This window comes from Pristiophorus japonicus, chromosome 16, assembly GCF_044704955.1.
Source record: "Pristiophorus japonicus isolate sPriJap1 chromosome 16, sPriJap1.hap1, whole genome shotgun sequence".
NCBI lineage: Eukaryota > Metazoa > Chordata > Chondrichthyes > Pristiophoridae > Pristiophorus > Pristiophorus japonicus.
The window spans coordinates 35,597,749-35,614,268 of record NC_091992.1 but is presented as its reverse complement, the minus strand read 5'-3'; the positions used below and the strand labels follow the sequence as shown (position 1 = coordinate 35,614,268).

General features: G+C 45.8%; 1 protein-coding gene across 2 annotated transcripts in view; it reads right to left on the bottom strand.

Annotated features, from left to right (window-relative positions):
- auts2a (activator of transcription and developmental regulator AUTS2 a) overlaps positions 1-16,520 on the bottom strand; it is a 1,264,571-nt gene that overhangs the window by 710,353 nt on the left and 537,698 nt on the right. For both annotated transcript variants that reach the window (XM_070857211.1, XM_070857212.1), the window contains exon 3: positions 14,724-14,825. In XM_070857211.1, the coding sequence (XP_070713312.1) occupies positions 14,724-14,825 (102 nt within the window). The remainder of the gene's footprint in view (positions 1-14,723; positions 14,826-16,520) is intronic.

The following is a 16,520-nucleotide window of genomic DNA, read 5'->3' as shown; positions in this document are numbered from 1 at the left end:
AACCCTCGCATTTAAAAAGTACTTGGACATGAACTTCAAGTGCAGTAACCTACAAGGCTAAGGACCAAGAGCTGGAAAGTGAGATTAGGCTGGTTAGCTCTTTGTCGGCCAGCACAGACACGATGGGCTGAGCGGCCTCCTAACTGTGCTGTAAATTTCTAGGATTCGATGATGATTGGCCAGAAAAATTGGCCAGATTGGCCGAATAACAGTAGTATGATATGCAATATAAAGCGGCATCAAAATGCTGGCGCACGAGGAGCAGCAACAAGCCAGATCTCAGAAGAAGGTCAAGGCTGAACAAGAGCAATCAAACACTGAACAGCTACTGGCCAAAGTGAGATCAGTGCATCCTCAGCCACTGACGTGGTTTTGTTTGAAGACTGCACAGGGCCTTTACAGCAATCAAAAGAACAGAATTCAGAAAATATATTACCATATATTGACCTTTCCATTAATCTCTTCTTTTCTTGCACAATCCAAGTTATTTTTAAAGTATTAACAAAAGAAGAGAATAACTACAATCTTTACAGTGATGAATATTGCTTTTAATTTCTGTAAGAGTGTATTTGTAGAATCTGTTTAATGTGAAATGCGACTGTATTGTCCACGTGTGCGACATGGCGTGTCTCATTTATTAATCCTAGATGAAGGACTAGGTACAAAGGTTTGCTCAGCAGTTACCTGAAGACTTTGTTATTGTTTCAACGACCAGCTGTATCTACATGCTAAATGCTCATGTAGAGTCAACATGTGATCTTGGTATAGCCTGGCTTATTCCCAGCTGTGAGGGGCTACATTTCCTCAGGGATTTCTCTTGCCCAGAGGTACATGACACCGAGCAATTGGTGCCAACTGGGGAGAACACCTGCCTATCCCTGGGCTTCTGCATACATGCCACTGTCGGGGCTGGAATCTTGAAGGTGCCCGTCCATCTCTGTGAGCAGAGGCCGCTGGGCTGCTATTTGTACTCTGAATCCTTCCCTCTTGGCATCTCAACTGTGCTTTCAAGTATACCAAAACCTCACTTAGGGGGTGTAATTGCCCCTGTTTATAGCCTCGTTAGCGCCACCAGGGACAGCACTCCGCTGTTTTTGAGGCCCAATTTGGGGCCGGGACTTCCGGGCCAGGTGATGAAAGTCCCGGCCCCGGAAGGTTAAATCCACCGTTCAGGGCAAGACGCAATTTCACCCCCTTAATCTTGTCTTGGATTTTGGACTGAATTTTCTCAAAATTATCAGTCGAAGAATTCCTGAGCGATACTTGAACTGCATGAGCTATATGTGCACAGATGGCACTGATATTACGTAATATACAGTGACAGCCATGATGAGGCAGAACTGGGTGAATCCACATTATCAAGATGACAAGTGGCTGGTTCACCGTCCTCCTCTGAAGCACCCTCTGTTTCAGAGCTAAACCTGCGACTGGGGTCCTAGGTCAATGCACTGGGCCAATGAAAATGGTGAAACTCCATCCAGTAATAGTCTGCCTATCTTGTGCCTCCAACTCTGCGATCCGTGACATAGCCAGTCTTCCTTCCTCAAACTCGGTAATTCCCTTCATAATGTGTTTCCCTGAGCTAGTGCCTGGTTCAAATTAAGTGAGTGAGCATTGTAGGCCTAAAGGACCAGCTTCCTCCAACTAACTTTGTGAACTCTTAAAAAAGATGGAACATGAGTGCACGAGCTCAGCTATAAATATTGCCCCCATGCCACTCTATGGTATCATCTCCATAGGTCAATAATGGAGCATGCCTGCAAAGAGGTGCAGCCAAGATTCAGGCCACAGCTCACTGTTACTGAACCTGCAAGTGCCATCTCTATGCTGCATGGTAGCAGATGGCACATCTGCATCTCTGCTGACCCAGACCCTAAGAAGACTGGCTCCACGGTCATCGTCAGGTAGGTGTTCAAGGTTCCGCAGAAATGGTTGTTGGCATTTTAACAGTGTGGCCAATATGTCCATGCCTTCTTCAGCTGTGGCTCATTGGTTAGCACTCTCGCCTCTGAGTCAGAAGGTTGTGGGTTCAAGTCCCACTCCAGGAACTTGAGCACAAAAAAAAATCTAGGCTGACACTCCAGTTCAGTGCAGTGCTGAGGGAGCGCTGCACTGTCGGAGGTGCCATCTTTCGGATGAGATGTTAAACCGAGGCCCCGCCTGTTCTCTGAAGTGGACGTATAAGATCCCATGGCACTATTTTGAAGAAGAGCAGGGGAGTTATTGTTAATGCCAATATTTATCCCTCAATCAACATAACAAAAAAACTGATTATCTGGTCATTATCACATTGCAGTTTGTGGGAATTTGCTGTGCGCAAATTGGCTGCCATGTTTCCCACATTACAACAGTGACTACACTCCAAAAGTATTTCATTGGCTGTAAAGCGCTTTGAGACGTCCGCTGGTCATGAAAGACGCTATATAAATCCAATTTCTTTCTTTCTTTCATGCAGTACCATATAACGCATGCTAACTTATAAAATGGGTGGTTCTGCGGAACTATTCATCAAAAAACAGTCAAGTATTCAGATAACTTGGTGACTTCTTTGGGGGTCTCCTGGCACACCTTCCTTTGGGAAGAGGAACTACACCACTACGCTGCTCCGATCTCAGACAAGCACTCCCTTGGCATTTTCAACATTTACCATATGAGCCATCTGAGCGAGGCAGCCAATTAGTTGGCAAATTAAAAACACAGCTGAGCTGTGGAAACATCCCAAACTCATTTCACATGTAGGATCCTGGCAGCCAACAGAGGAAACTTTCAACCCATCAGTCTAGACTTGAATTAAACTTCGTCCCAGAGGTAAAAAGCCACTGTTCCCCTCACATCTTTAAAAGTTGTGTAAGGATGATAAAAATATTTTTTTAAAGTAACTTGGCCAGATCAGTGCTAAAGTCATGACAATATGGTGTGGTCGTAAATCCTTCCAGATATCATGGTGCAAACAGCACAATCAAGCAATCCATTTTTAATGCAGTGCATCAAATACATTCTTGGTACACTGGAACAAAAGGGCTAGCTTTGATATCCACTGCAAATAATTGCTCAAGATAATATTTTTATTCAATATGATTGTCAGCAGACTGCATTAACCTACCATTAAAAAAACAATTAATTATGGATAATTTATTTAATAAAAACACACTAAGAATGCCAGATTTTAAATGCATAACCTTTGAAAAATTCATGTTGCTGCATTGCTATACAAAATCTGAACACTGGGCAAATGTTTAAAATTACAGACTAATATCCATATTTTCACTATTGCTAAAGAATTTCTTTATTTAAATAGCTTTCTCGTTCACCAATTTTTAATAAGTACAAACTATTTCACGTTTTCTTTTGCCTGAAGTTAAGCTGTCAAGTTCGAGGACTGCATGTTATCTGAAGTGAAAGATTAAAGATGAATTTTTGAGTAGCCCCTTGGCTCTCATTAATACCCATCGCACTAACTACCATCTTGTTGTTCAGACATCTCGTGCAACCAACGAGAGCCCAAACACCAATTGCAACACATTCTATTTTGATGGATCTTTACAGGATCTGCATTAACTTGGTCAAGCTAAAACAAAATACAGCAATGCCAACTGAGGCAAATTTGTTTGGTCAGTTGGGGCAAGCTGAGAACTTGTCTGCAATATCTGCTAAATTGCCCATAAAGCTTCAGTAATCTTAAAATTAGAAAGGGATCATTTTCATTCAGTAGTGGTCCTCACACGGAGGTTAAATAAAAAAGTATGAGGTGAAGAAAAAATCAGAACCGTCATCATTTGTCATCTTGGTCACTGGGGCACGTACGGTGGGGTGCACTGTGTCGGCAGAGGTTTCTAGACTTCCTGAATATTGTTTCCCCCTCAGCTCAGAAAAATTGAGAAATTCTCACTTACCTTTTAGCTTTCTGTATTAAAGCACATATCGCCAATCTTCTCAAATTATTTTCCTTTGCATTATCCACATTTATTTTACTCGTGTTTTTTTTGAAGCTTTATTGCCGCACCCAGTGTAGTCCCCCTCTATCTTCAGTCCCTCAAGTCCAACAGGTGCAGGCTTGAGTATGTCTATTGCACAACTGGCTTAGCCATCCTTCATCAGAAGACCCTGGACCGCATCCAGCTCCACCGAGCCAGAGTCTCCTCTGCCAAAATCACCCAATACCTTCGGAGAGCAAAGCTAACCCTGATATATTTTGTCCATGACCAACCATCTTCTTAAACCCCTTTCCCTACCCCCTCAATCCTTACTTCTAACAACTGTGAGGAGCGCATTACTTCTTTGCTACCAAGATAGATACCATCCATTCAATTGCTTCTGCTGCTTTTCAGCCTTCCCTGCCAAGTCAAGCCTTCCTCCAGGTTTCCTCCACCCCATCCTTATCTTGAACCTCTTTCTACTTTCTCCTCAATCTACCCCATGCCCTCTCAGAAATGATCTCATCCAGGAGACCAATATTTCTGCTCCCTTGACCCCATTCCCATTAAACCACCCCTTCCTTGCGCTCATGGTAGCTGAAAGTGTAAATGTTTCCCTTTCCTGGTCCTTGCCCTTTCAAAAACACTGCCATCACCCCTCTACAAAAAAAATCCTCAAATCATCTGACCTTGCAAACTGCTGCTGAACAAGTTGTTGCCTCCCAAATTCATGCTCAGCTCTCGAGAAACTCCCGACTTGAGTCTTTCCAATCAAGTTTCCGTCCCACAGTACCGAAACCGCCCTAACGAACAGTCACAAACAAAATTTTCTGTGACTATGGCCTTAGTACCCTTTTCCTCCTTGTCCTCTTTGCTGCCTTTGCTATAATCAATCACACCATCCTCCTCCAGAGACGCGAGTACAGAAATCTAGGCTAACACTCCAGTGCAGTGCTGAGGGAGTGCTGCACTTTTGGAGATGCCGTATTTCGGATGAGATGTTAAACGCCCTCTCGGGTGGATACAAAAGATTCCATGGCGCTATTTCGAAAAGCATGAGAGTTCTCCCCAGTGTCTTGGCCAATATTTATCCCTCAATCGACATCACCAAAAATGCCAGTTTAACTGGTCATTATCACATTGCTGTTTGTGGGAGCTTGCTGTGCATTGCCTACATTACAACAGTGACTACAGTTCAAAAGTACTTCATTGGCTGTAAAGTGCTTTGGGATCTCTAGAGGTCATGAAAGGTGCTATATAAATGCAAGTCTTTATTTATTCATCCAAAAACTCTCCTCCGTTGTCCAGCTTTGTAGGTTTGCTCTCACTTGGTTGCATTGATACCTGCCCAATCATAGTCTGAGTAGCTACAGCAATGGTTTTCTCTTCCCTCCTCCGTACCGCTCCCTCTTGACTCCCCCACGGATCTATCCTTGGCCCTCTCCTCCTCTTCATCCAGATGCTGCCGCTTGTCATTATTTGCAGTCATGAGGCTAGCTTCCACATGTGCGCAGATGACATCCAGCTCTGTCTCTGCACCATCTCTCGCAGCTACCCCACTGCCTGTGTTGTCAGACTGCTTTGCAGACAGCCAGTCTTGGAGGAGCCGCAATTTCTTTTGGTTAAGCACTGGGAAGACAGAAGCCACCATCTTTGGCTCCTGCCACAAGCTCCGTATCCTTGCCACAAATTCCATTCCCTCTCTGACCACTGTCTCAAGCTGAACCAGACGCTTCACATCCTCGGCATCTTTATCAACCCTGAACTGAGTTTCTGACCCCATATACTCGTCATAATAAAGATTGCCTACTTCCACCTCGAACATAGGAACAGGAGTAGGCCTTTAAGTTCCTCAAGCTTGTTCCACCATTCAATTAGATCGTGGTTGATCTGTATCTTAACTCCATCTACTTGCCTTGGTCCCGTAACCGTTAATAACCTGGCCTTACAAAAAAAAGTACCCACTCTGCCCATCTACTGCTGTAATCCTCATCCAGGTTTTTGCCACCTTCAAACTTGGCTATTCCAATGCTCTTTGCCGACCTCCCATTCTCCAACCTCCATAACTCACAAACAGCCCTGATTACAGGCCTATGACCAGGGCTACTGTTTGACGGTGATTCCAACCTATTCCACGGGATGCCAGGATCACCACCAGTATTTCACGATCATATTTCATAATTTGGATCCTTTTTCCGTGAGAAACAAAACCCAACATCCATGCCCATGATGTGAAAGCAACTGTTTGTGCAAAGTGGAGTGGGACATGTGCTGGCTCTAACTTAAGCTACAGGTATACCTGATATATGCATCTCTTGTACGTCAATGAAAACTGACAAGCATTTTTCATGTTAGTAGATCTGGAAATTTGTGAAGCGGAATATGAAGACACAAGAATTATTTCTAAGACGAGGTCCGGAGCATACCACCTCTGCAACAATAACTTGCATTTATATAGCGCCTTTAACAAAGTAAAACCTCTCAAGGTGCTTCACAGGAGCGTTATCAAACAAATTCTGACTCCAAGCCACATAAAGAAATATTAGGGCAAGTGACTAAAAGCTTGGTCAAAGAGGTAGGTTTTAAGGAGCATTTTAAAGGAGGAGAGATGGATAGAGAGACGGAGACGTTTAGGGAGGGAATTCCAGAGTTTAGGGCCCAGGCAACTGAAAGCACGGCCGCCAATGGGGGTGTGATCAAGAGGCCAGAATTGGTGGAGTGCAGAGATCTCGGAGGGCTGTGGGGCTGGAGCAAGTTACATAGATAAGGAGGGGTGAGGCCATGGAGAGATTTGAAAACAAGGATGAGAATTTAAAAATGAAGGCATTGCCGTACCTGGAGCCAATGGAAGTCAGCGAGCACAGGGGTGATGAGTGAACGGGACGTGGTGCGAGTTAGGATGCAGGCAGCAGAGTTTAGGATGAACTCAAGTTTATGGAGGGTGGAAGATGGGATGCCGGCCAAGAGAGCATTGGAAATTTCAAGTCTAGCGGTAACAAAGGAACGGATGAGAGTTTCAGCAGCAGATGAGCTGATGCAGGGACAGAGTCAGTTGATGCTATGGAGGTGGAAGTAGGCAATCTTGTGATGGCGCGGATATGAGGTCAGAAAGTCATCTTGGCATTAAGTGTCAACAACAACACAGCAACAGGTTTGGGGAAACACCGACCAACAACATGAAGTGACTCCTAGGTTACAACAGCCTCGTGATTCTGGTAACTCAAGAGGTCCCACCTGGGTTCATATTTCACCATTGCAAGTCGTGCAACCCAGTTCAGTCAGTCTGGTGATTTGTGGGCTAGCAGCAGAAAATGACCATGAAAGCTGACAGATTGTCGTAACTACTTCACTAATGTCCTTCTGGAATGGGAACCCTACCAGTCTGTCCTGTGTGTCGTTAGTTCCACATTTACGTAGGTGATTCTTAATGTCCTCAGAGTGATGGGCAATAAATATTGCCAGCATCGTTCACCTCCCAAGAACAGGTTAATAAAAATTAGACTTTTGATATTCTTTTTGGTGAATTTTCCAGCACTTTGGTGTGTACTGTGATTAGGAATGATTTATCCCCCAACAGCAACAGCTCATGCTAATTAACACACACTGCAGTGCTCAGCTGATAAACGCCTTATCCTCGTAGTGAAGTACAGGGCTCACAAGTTCAAAAGGAAGGTTATGCATCTTAATCCTCTTCCCTGCATACTGCCAAAAGCTAGCTCCGACCAGGAGGGACCTCTGCGCTCCTCTGACCTCTGTGCATGCGCACAAAGATTTTCTTGGTGCACAAATGCATGGAACTCGGAGGATTCGCGCAGCATCGCTGATCCGTACATTTGGAAAAACTCCACGCACTGGCTCAAGCGACGTTGGGCACATTGTGGGGTGGCTTTAACAAAGTTCAGCGGCTCGTCGAAACACACCGCGTAGAAGCAACAAAGGCTGCCACGTCAATAGGACTCAGGAAACGTTGACTAGCAGTGTGAACTGCTGACAGTTGGCAGGTATGCATTCAGCCTAAAATATTCCTCCCATCAAACATCCCTGAATTTATATGTCAACACATTCACTAAGGACGGTGTGCTGACATGGAGATCACTGTTTGCTATCTTGACAATTGGAACTTTTAATTTCTACTCTGGATGCAGAAGACAGCCTATAACAAGCAAGAGAGAACATGCAAAGCAGAAATCCCCGAAATTCTTTCCAACTTCTAACCCGGGATGAGGAAGTAGCCCTAAAAATCCTTGGAAGGGAGGCCATGGAGGGTGGCAGGGATAGGGAAGGAGAATGACTGGGGTCAGCTCTGGGTTTATTCTAACCTTCTGCTGCTCTCTATCTTCTCACTTTAGTCTCTCGTTCACTTAATGCCAGCAAAGCAGACACTTAATGTCATTCCTTCTATTGACAGCTGCATGGTTACCATTAGAAGCTGTCTTCCTCGTCTCTTTCTCTAGGTGATCCACAGTAAGACAGCCAATCCAAGACTTCATAGCACACCCTGCCACTCATTCTCTCCATCCCAATCACCAGCTCAGCTATATCCATCCCAAGGAATTAAGTGAATGAGAAGTAAGAACACAGGCTGACATAAGCACAGCATGAGTGAGCCGGATAACAGCAGGGAAATAAGCAACTGTCTGAAAGGCCAGTTTGTGTTACCTCAACTGATGAGTCTGGGGATCTGGACCTTTAAAGGAGGACACTTTCTGAGTAAAGGTATGACGCACTGTTGCAGTTATTTGGGATCATGCCAAGCAGCCTCATTATCATCATCATCATAGGCAGTCCCTCAGAATCGAGGAAGACTTGCTTCCACTCCTGAAGTGAGTTCTTTGGTGGCTGAACAGTCCAATACGAGAACCACAGATTTTGTCACAGGTGGGACAGATAGTCATTGAGGGAAGGGGTGGGTGGGACTGGTTTGCCGCACGCTCTTTCCGCTGCCTGCACTTGATTTCTTCATGCTCTCGGCGATGAGACTCGAGGTGCTCAGCGCCCTCTCGGATGCACTTCCTCCACTTAGAACGGTCTTTGGCCAGGGACTCCCAGATGTCATGGGGATGTCACACTTTATCAGGGAGACTTTGAGGGTGTCCTTGTAGCATTTCCGCCGTCCACCTTTGGTTCGTTTGCCGTGAAGGAGCTCCGAGTAGAGCACTTGCTTTGGGAGTCTCGTGTCTGACATGCGAACTATGTGGCCTGCCCAGCCGAGCTGATCGAGTGTGGTCAGTGCTTCAATGCTGGGGATGTTAGCCTGGACGAGGATGCTGATGTTGGTGCGTCTGTCCTCCCAGGGCATTTGTAGGATCTTGTGGAGACATCGTTGGTGATATTTTTCTAGCGACTAGAGGTGTCTACTGTACATGGTCCATGTCATTGAGGCATACAGGAGGGCAGGTATTATTAAAGACCTGTAGACCATGAGCTTGGTGGCAGTTTTGAGGGCCTGGTCTTCAAACACTCTTTTCCTCATGTGGCTGAAGACTGCACTGGCGCACTGGAGGTGGTGTTGGATCTCATCGTGGATGCCTGCCTTTTGTTGATAGGAGGCTCCTGAGATATAGAAAGTGGTCCACGGTGTCCAGGGCCGCGCATCTTGATGACTGGGGGGCAGTGCTGTGCGGCGAGGACAGGCTGTTGGAGGACCTTTGTCTGACGGATGTTTAGCGTAAGGTCCACGCTTTCGTACACCTCAGTAACTATGTCCAGGAGTTTAGCCTCTGTATGTGTGCAGACGCAGGCGTCGTCCCGTACTGTAGCTCGACTACAGAGGTTGGGGCGGTCTTGGACCTGGCCCGGAGACAGCGCAGGTTCCCACTGGTTCTATAGTTTAGTTCCACTCCAGCCAGAAGCTTGTTGATTGCATTGTAGCAGCTTAGGTGGAGTTATTACTAGAGGCATGTACGCACCCCTGCATGATAATTTCTCAACACTGCAATCACCATGCAGTGCTTGGCAGCTCCAGGGACATCTGTAACTGAACCCACTTCCATACCCGAGGCCCCAAGAGCTTCTTCCAGTGCTCAAACTGCTGCTGTGGGTGCATGGAGATCCCTCTCTCTTAGGCGGTCCTTCGTATCGAGGATGACTTGCTTCCACGCCAAAAAGGGCTGTGTTCACAGGTGTTTCAATGAAGGATCTAATATCCCAAGTCTTGAATTAGATGTTGAAGGGTGGAAGATGCCTGTGCATGGATTTTCTTTAACGTGTGGTGGCCGTTGCATACCAGCCACCACATGGGCTTGACAGAGCTAGGTCTTGATCCAGTGGCAAGAATTAACCAAGACAACTGGAGACCAGCTCTGCTGCAAGGATCTAGTGCGGACACATATCGCAGTGTGGGCTGGCCTGTACTGCCCCTGGGCCCACGCTTCTTCTGGGCCTCGAACTCACACCTCTCCTAGGCCCCGATCACATCTCTCTGCAATCTCTCGCCGCTCCCTCGTCTGACCTCTCCGCACCTGCTGCAGATGTGCCCCAGTGAGTTGGTGCCAGGGGAACAGTACCCCAGTGAGTTGGTGCCAGGGGAACTGTACCCCAGTGAGTTGGTGCCAGGGGAACTGTACCCCAGTGAGTTGGTGCCAGGGGAACTGTACCCCAGTCTCTCTTTCTTAGGCGGTCCCTCATAATGAGGGTGACTTGCTTCCATGCCAAAAAGGGACGAGTTCACAGGTGTTTCACTGAAGGACGCAATATTCCAGGACCCGAACTACATGTTGAAGGGTGGAAGATGGAAGATGCCTGTGCGTGGATTTGTTTTAACGTGTGGTGGCCATTGCTCGCCAGCCACCACACGGGCTTCACAGAGCTAGGACTTGATCAAGTCGCAAGGATTAACCAAAACGACTGGTGACCTGCTCTGCTGCACGGACCTAGTGCGCACACATATCGCAGTGGGCCCTCAGCTCTTCTAGGCCCCGAACTCACGCCTCTCCTGGGCCCCGATCACGGGGTCTCTCTCATCTGGCATTGCAATCGTTGGTGACCGACCCCTCCAAGTCTCTACCAACATTATACCTGCGACAGGAAAGACAACTTTCTGAATGATAATTCTACCCAAGCTCAGTTCAATTTGTTTGTTAATTTGAACAGTGATGTCAGCCTAGGAATCACGTCACTCAAGTCATTGCATTCAACTATACAAAAGTCTGTCATTCACTCGTCTTGGGGGTTATTGGGCTATGTACATTTATACTTTGTGGCCTCATTATATTTTAAATACTTTTCTAACAATTTGCATCATCAATAAACTTGACTTACTGCTTCTATATATTATCTTGCTTGTAAATAAATCTCTTTTCACCTGAATGTAAAGATCTGCCTTTCAGTGTGGTGGGCATCTAGTGATCGGAAATGCAATATACTGTAGCTAAGAGGTAATTACTAAGCCTCTGACATCCTAATACAAGAGTGTCCAAGATGCAGCACATGGGCAGAATGCTGTCTGTGAATTTCTTTAATTCAACCCGTGAAGCCCTGACTTGCTGCTAGTGCATAAAATTAAATTTCATTTCTGGAAGGGAGAAGGAAGGGGTGTAGTCTTTAAGAGCACACGTTTTTCTAACTCAATCAGCTAATGCAAACTGTAATTCGACTATTAGCACAAGTTAAAAGTGTTGCAGCTAATAATATGCAGTGCTTTGGGCACTGGTGCCCCATATTCTCAGGAACTGAGGCCTATTTATCATGTGATGTGCTCCATAATGTATAGCATCTTCATAATTGACACGTAAGGTTTGCACAGCAGTGTGCCCAAGGCTCATAAGCCCTCCAAATGGCAAACGAGAGGGAATCCTTAGAACAGGCTGGAGCACCTGAGCGGTGATGCAGACACTAAGGGAGAAAAATTTGGATCGTTTGCGCCTCCTGTTAGCACACCTGGTTGGCAAAAACGACTTTTCACCCAGGTGCGGCACAGCTAGCGACTCCTGCGAAATTCCACAGGTGTTTAGCAGTGACGCTAACGGGTAGTGCCCCACTCCTACTGGTAGCGCCCAGGGACACTGCACCCGCAACGACGGCATCACCACCGTGCGCAGCGACCCTTTTTCACACTGGAGCGAAAATTCGATAGCCTGTGACAGTTTCGCGGGGCTGCAGGCTGCTCGCGGGGTGAAAATGAACGAGGTATGGCATTGAAAATTTTTTTAAATGGCCAAGTTACCGGTCGCGGCCTTCTTGATTGCCGATTCCATGCCGTGATCCTGCAGCCCGGCACCCCGCTTGATTGGCGGGCTGCTGCCCCTGGTGGTCCAGTGATGGCCGCGACTCCCTCCCGCAGAGTCGGCAGCTTGGCCCGCCCCTTTAATGGAAGGGGTGGGCCCTGTCTTCCCGCCAGCGCTATGCGCCTCACTGCGTAGCACTGGAAAATCTCGCGCTCCATTTCCTCTCGGGGGCGGTAAGCCCAATATAGCTCGTGGGGCAGGACTTGCATGCCTGCCGCAGGAACTCACACCTCGCAGCTGTTACTGTTCCTGAAGTACCCATTTGGAAGAATGCTGACAGGGACGATTATCTCAAAAGAAAAAAATTCCACTGGGTGACTCGATATTGAACCGCCGTTGGTTCTGGCCCCTTTTCTTTCCACCCTCCCATAACCAAAACCTGCGAGGGGACTTGGGGAATAGAAAATGGTAGCACTTTAAGGGCTGTGACAACCTGACATTTAGCCCCAATCTATGTGGCACTCTTAACGCATCATGCGCGACATAACTGTAACACCACAAATATATTTAAACGAACTGCCCTCGCATTATCAGACACGGTTAGTTCATTTGGGTGCAGGGGCCTCAGGAGCAATTATGTTGCTGTAGAGCCACATGATCCACTCTATTGTATTGAAACAAGAAGTTATGCCCTCGAGTCCCAAGGCAGGCCTGGAGTGAGTATTGTACTTGCTGTAGCACGCGGACGATCAGAACTTGTCCCTTGTACGTATGGCCATGCGGTCACTAGACTGCAAGAGATCAGATGTGCTCATTGCTTAACTAGCAAAGACAAAACACCTCTCCTCCAATAGATGGTCAAAGATTAGATGCACATGCATGAGAAATCAGAACCCCACTTTTAGACTTGTTTCTATATAGGGCCTTTCACAATGTGCGGACGTCCCAAAGCACTTTACATCAAGGAAGTACAGTCACTGTTGTAATGTAGGAAACCCGTCAGGCAATTTGCATTCAGCAAGCTCCCACAAACAGCAATGTGATAATGACCAGATGATGTGTTTTTAATGTGTTGAGTGTCATCATAGGCAGTCCCTCAAAATCGAGGAAGACTTGCTTCCACTCTAAAAATGTGAGTTCTTAGGTGACTGTACGGGAATTACAGTCACTGTCACAGGTGGGACAGACAGTCGTTGAAGGAAAGGGTGGGTGGGGAGTCTGGTTTGCCGCACGCTCCTTCCGCTGCCTATGCTTGCTTTCTGCATGCTCTCTGCGGCGAGATTCAACGCCCTCCCGGATGCGCTTCCTCCCCTTAGGGCAGTCTTTGACCGGGGACTCCCAGGTATCAGTGGGGATGTTGCATTTTATCAAGGAGGCTTTGGTTTAGACGGACACCAGGGAGAACTCCACTGCTCTTCTCTAAATACCGCCGTGTGATCTTTTACATCCACTTGAGCGGAGACGGGTCTTTGGTTTAACGTCTCATCTGAAAGACGGCACCTCTGACAGTGCAGAACTCGTTCACTATTGCATTGGAGTGTCAGCCTTAATTTTGTGCTCAAGTCCCTGGAGTGGGACTTGAACCCACAACCTCCTACTCAGAGGTAAGAGTGCTACCCACTGAGCCACGGCTGAATTACCAATCAGTTAAAAAAATTTACCTCAGCATGCAGTACTATGAAACGAATCCAGGGATCTATTTAATGTATGTATCAAATTAAAGAGAAATTGGTTTATTAAACTGAGGTTTATAATGCCAGTTTAATTTTTTTTACAAATATGATACACAGAGCAAAAAATAGTATTTATGCTCCAGGACAATAAACAATTATCAATAATCTCCAAAATATATTAAGTACAGAGCTTGGTTCTCTGTTATGTGATGGGAGCAGCTATCCACGTGACCTCACAATAGGAACAGTAGTAGTGACAACTGGGTTAATGAATCTGCTTCTATGTCACTGAGTAAATTGTGCTCACGATAGGCAGCATTATTTTGGCAGGTAACAGGATAATGCCAGAGGGTTAACCTTTAAATTGAATACAGCATGGAGTGAAAGTATGGAACAGATATCCTATGGAACTGAAGAGAGGCACGTACACAGAGACTCAATGTAAATGGGCCCACAGAGAACTAGGCCGCACCACGAACTGGCGCTCATTCAGTGCATTGATTGCTTTTCTTAGCTTACTTAATATAAACATACAATCGATCAAATACACAGTACATTGGGGAGGGGGTGTCACTGGCCAAGTGCAGGGCTACTTTAAATGCGGGATCATCAGAACAGGGACAGCAGGCATCAATTCAATTTCCGACGTTAACATCAAATTACTTATTTAATTTCACGCCTGATGAAGCATCATATAGCTACACACAGAATCATTTCACTTCATTTGTTATGCCATGTTTTTTCAGTTCTTAGCTTGTCTGCCAACTGACAATTTTAATTACGACATGAATTTGATTGCACTTTTGAATAATTAGCACATCAAACACAAACCATTTAAACACCCTACATTTCTCATAAAGGTGTGTGCATATGTCTGTGTAGGGCCCAGTGCTTGCTGATAACAGTGTATATTTAAGGAGGGGGGGGGGGGGGTGGTGGGGATGATCATTAGCCAGATGTCTTATACTTACATCACTCAGTCTTTCATGTGAACAGCTACGGTTGGAAGCCTTAGAATCACCGCTGATACTTTCACTGTCGCTGTCCCTGCAGCTGTGTTGAGAAGGCTTGAGCTACAAAGCAAAAAAAAAGATGAAAGCCATAAAGATGGAGGTGGGGACGGTCTTATCAGACACCAGCAGCAAGCTTGTAGAAAGCCAGTCGGAGTCATTTTCCAGACACAATAAAAAAAACATTTAAAAATGGAAAATGATATGACCCAAGCATGTGAGTCTAACAGTCTGGGGAACAGTGCATAATGTTCATGAACTTCTCACCAGAGCCAAGTCAGGATTTATTAGCCTGCCTAGGTGCATTTTTCAGCCAGTCATCATTGCCAACCTTCCCAGATACTCTTTTAAAAAAAAACCCTTAACTGCTTCTGCATAAGAAGCAAACAAAATGAAGCAAGCCAAAAGCCACCTATTTGAGAATAACACTCTGGGGAATTGTTTACCGTGACAAGTCATTTCATATGGCAGTGCGTTTGTACAAGTTGTACTTTATTGGACAATAAAAATGAGGACAGAGAGAAAAAAAATTGCCATTTACCAGCGCCATCCATCATTTACAGCAAACAGAAGAAAAAAAACACCCTAGAGTAAAACACATAATTAAAATGAAAACAGCCTTTTTTGTAGCCATTAGCACTTTGAATGGATGCTTTTCCTAGGAGGACTGCAACTAGGTCAAAGGCAGCAAGTCGCTTTGTCACCTAAGTAGGAAATGTGATAAGAACGACATCCCACTCGAAGCTACTGCTGAGCCTGATGTGAGAAACATGCCACACAAAAATAGCTGAAGGGGACACAATATGCTGGATGGGGATGGGAGGGTGTCTCTGGGGTCATGGGGGAGGGCGTCTCTGGGGTCGTGGGGGAGGGGGAAGGAGATTGGGGAGGGACGAGGAAATGGGGGAGTGAGGGAGGAGATGGGGGGAGTGGGGGAGGAGATGGGGGAGGGGGGAGGATGAGGGAGATGGGGGAGAACCATTCGGATTCCACAAATTAAATTTATTCAAAGCTGCTATAATGACGAGGAGACAAATACAAGGTTGCAAAAATGGACAAGTGAGAAAAGCACGGAGGTGATCTAAACAAAGAATTTATTTTCCCTGGTGATGCCAAATCAAATCCATCACTTTTATAATATAAATCAAGTTATTTGATATTGATGCTTACTAAGCTTGTCACATTGCCATATTGCCCCATTAGGCTGTAATTTAGTCTCCAACAAAGTAACTGTGCCAGCACTAATGGTTTAAAGGCCCTTTCTCCAGCTATTCTCTTCTGCACATTCTTATTGGTGGAAAGTGACACCTCTGGCCAGTTAAATTTGCAAACATTTCATTAAACGTAGAGATTGAATTTGGCAGCAGCCTGGTCCACCAAAGTCTTTAAGATTCAGGAGCATAAAAATGCATGGTAAAAGACAAAATAATACGAAAAGGGAAAGCAGTAATCTTAAGATGGCCATCAAAAGTATCTATAGAAACGATCGGAGAAACTAAGTTGACTGAAGAGTTTGACGGTACTCGTGCTGCATTTCCTTCCTGGAAAGTTGCACGCAGGAATCTTGTGTTCTGTTTTAGGCCTGCTAAATTGCATAAACACAAGGGTAGAAATTCTAATTAGCGTACTTTACATATGAGCGCCGAGCATACTCATGATACATTCCTGCCTGCAGTATTTTTATGCAAGGAATTAGCGAGTTCAAAATAATATATTGATGTACCTGTGTAAAAACGGCACAGGAGGCAATGTAATACA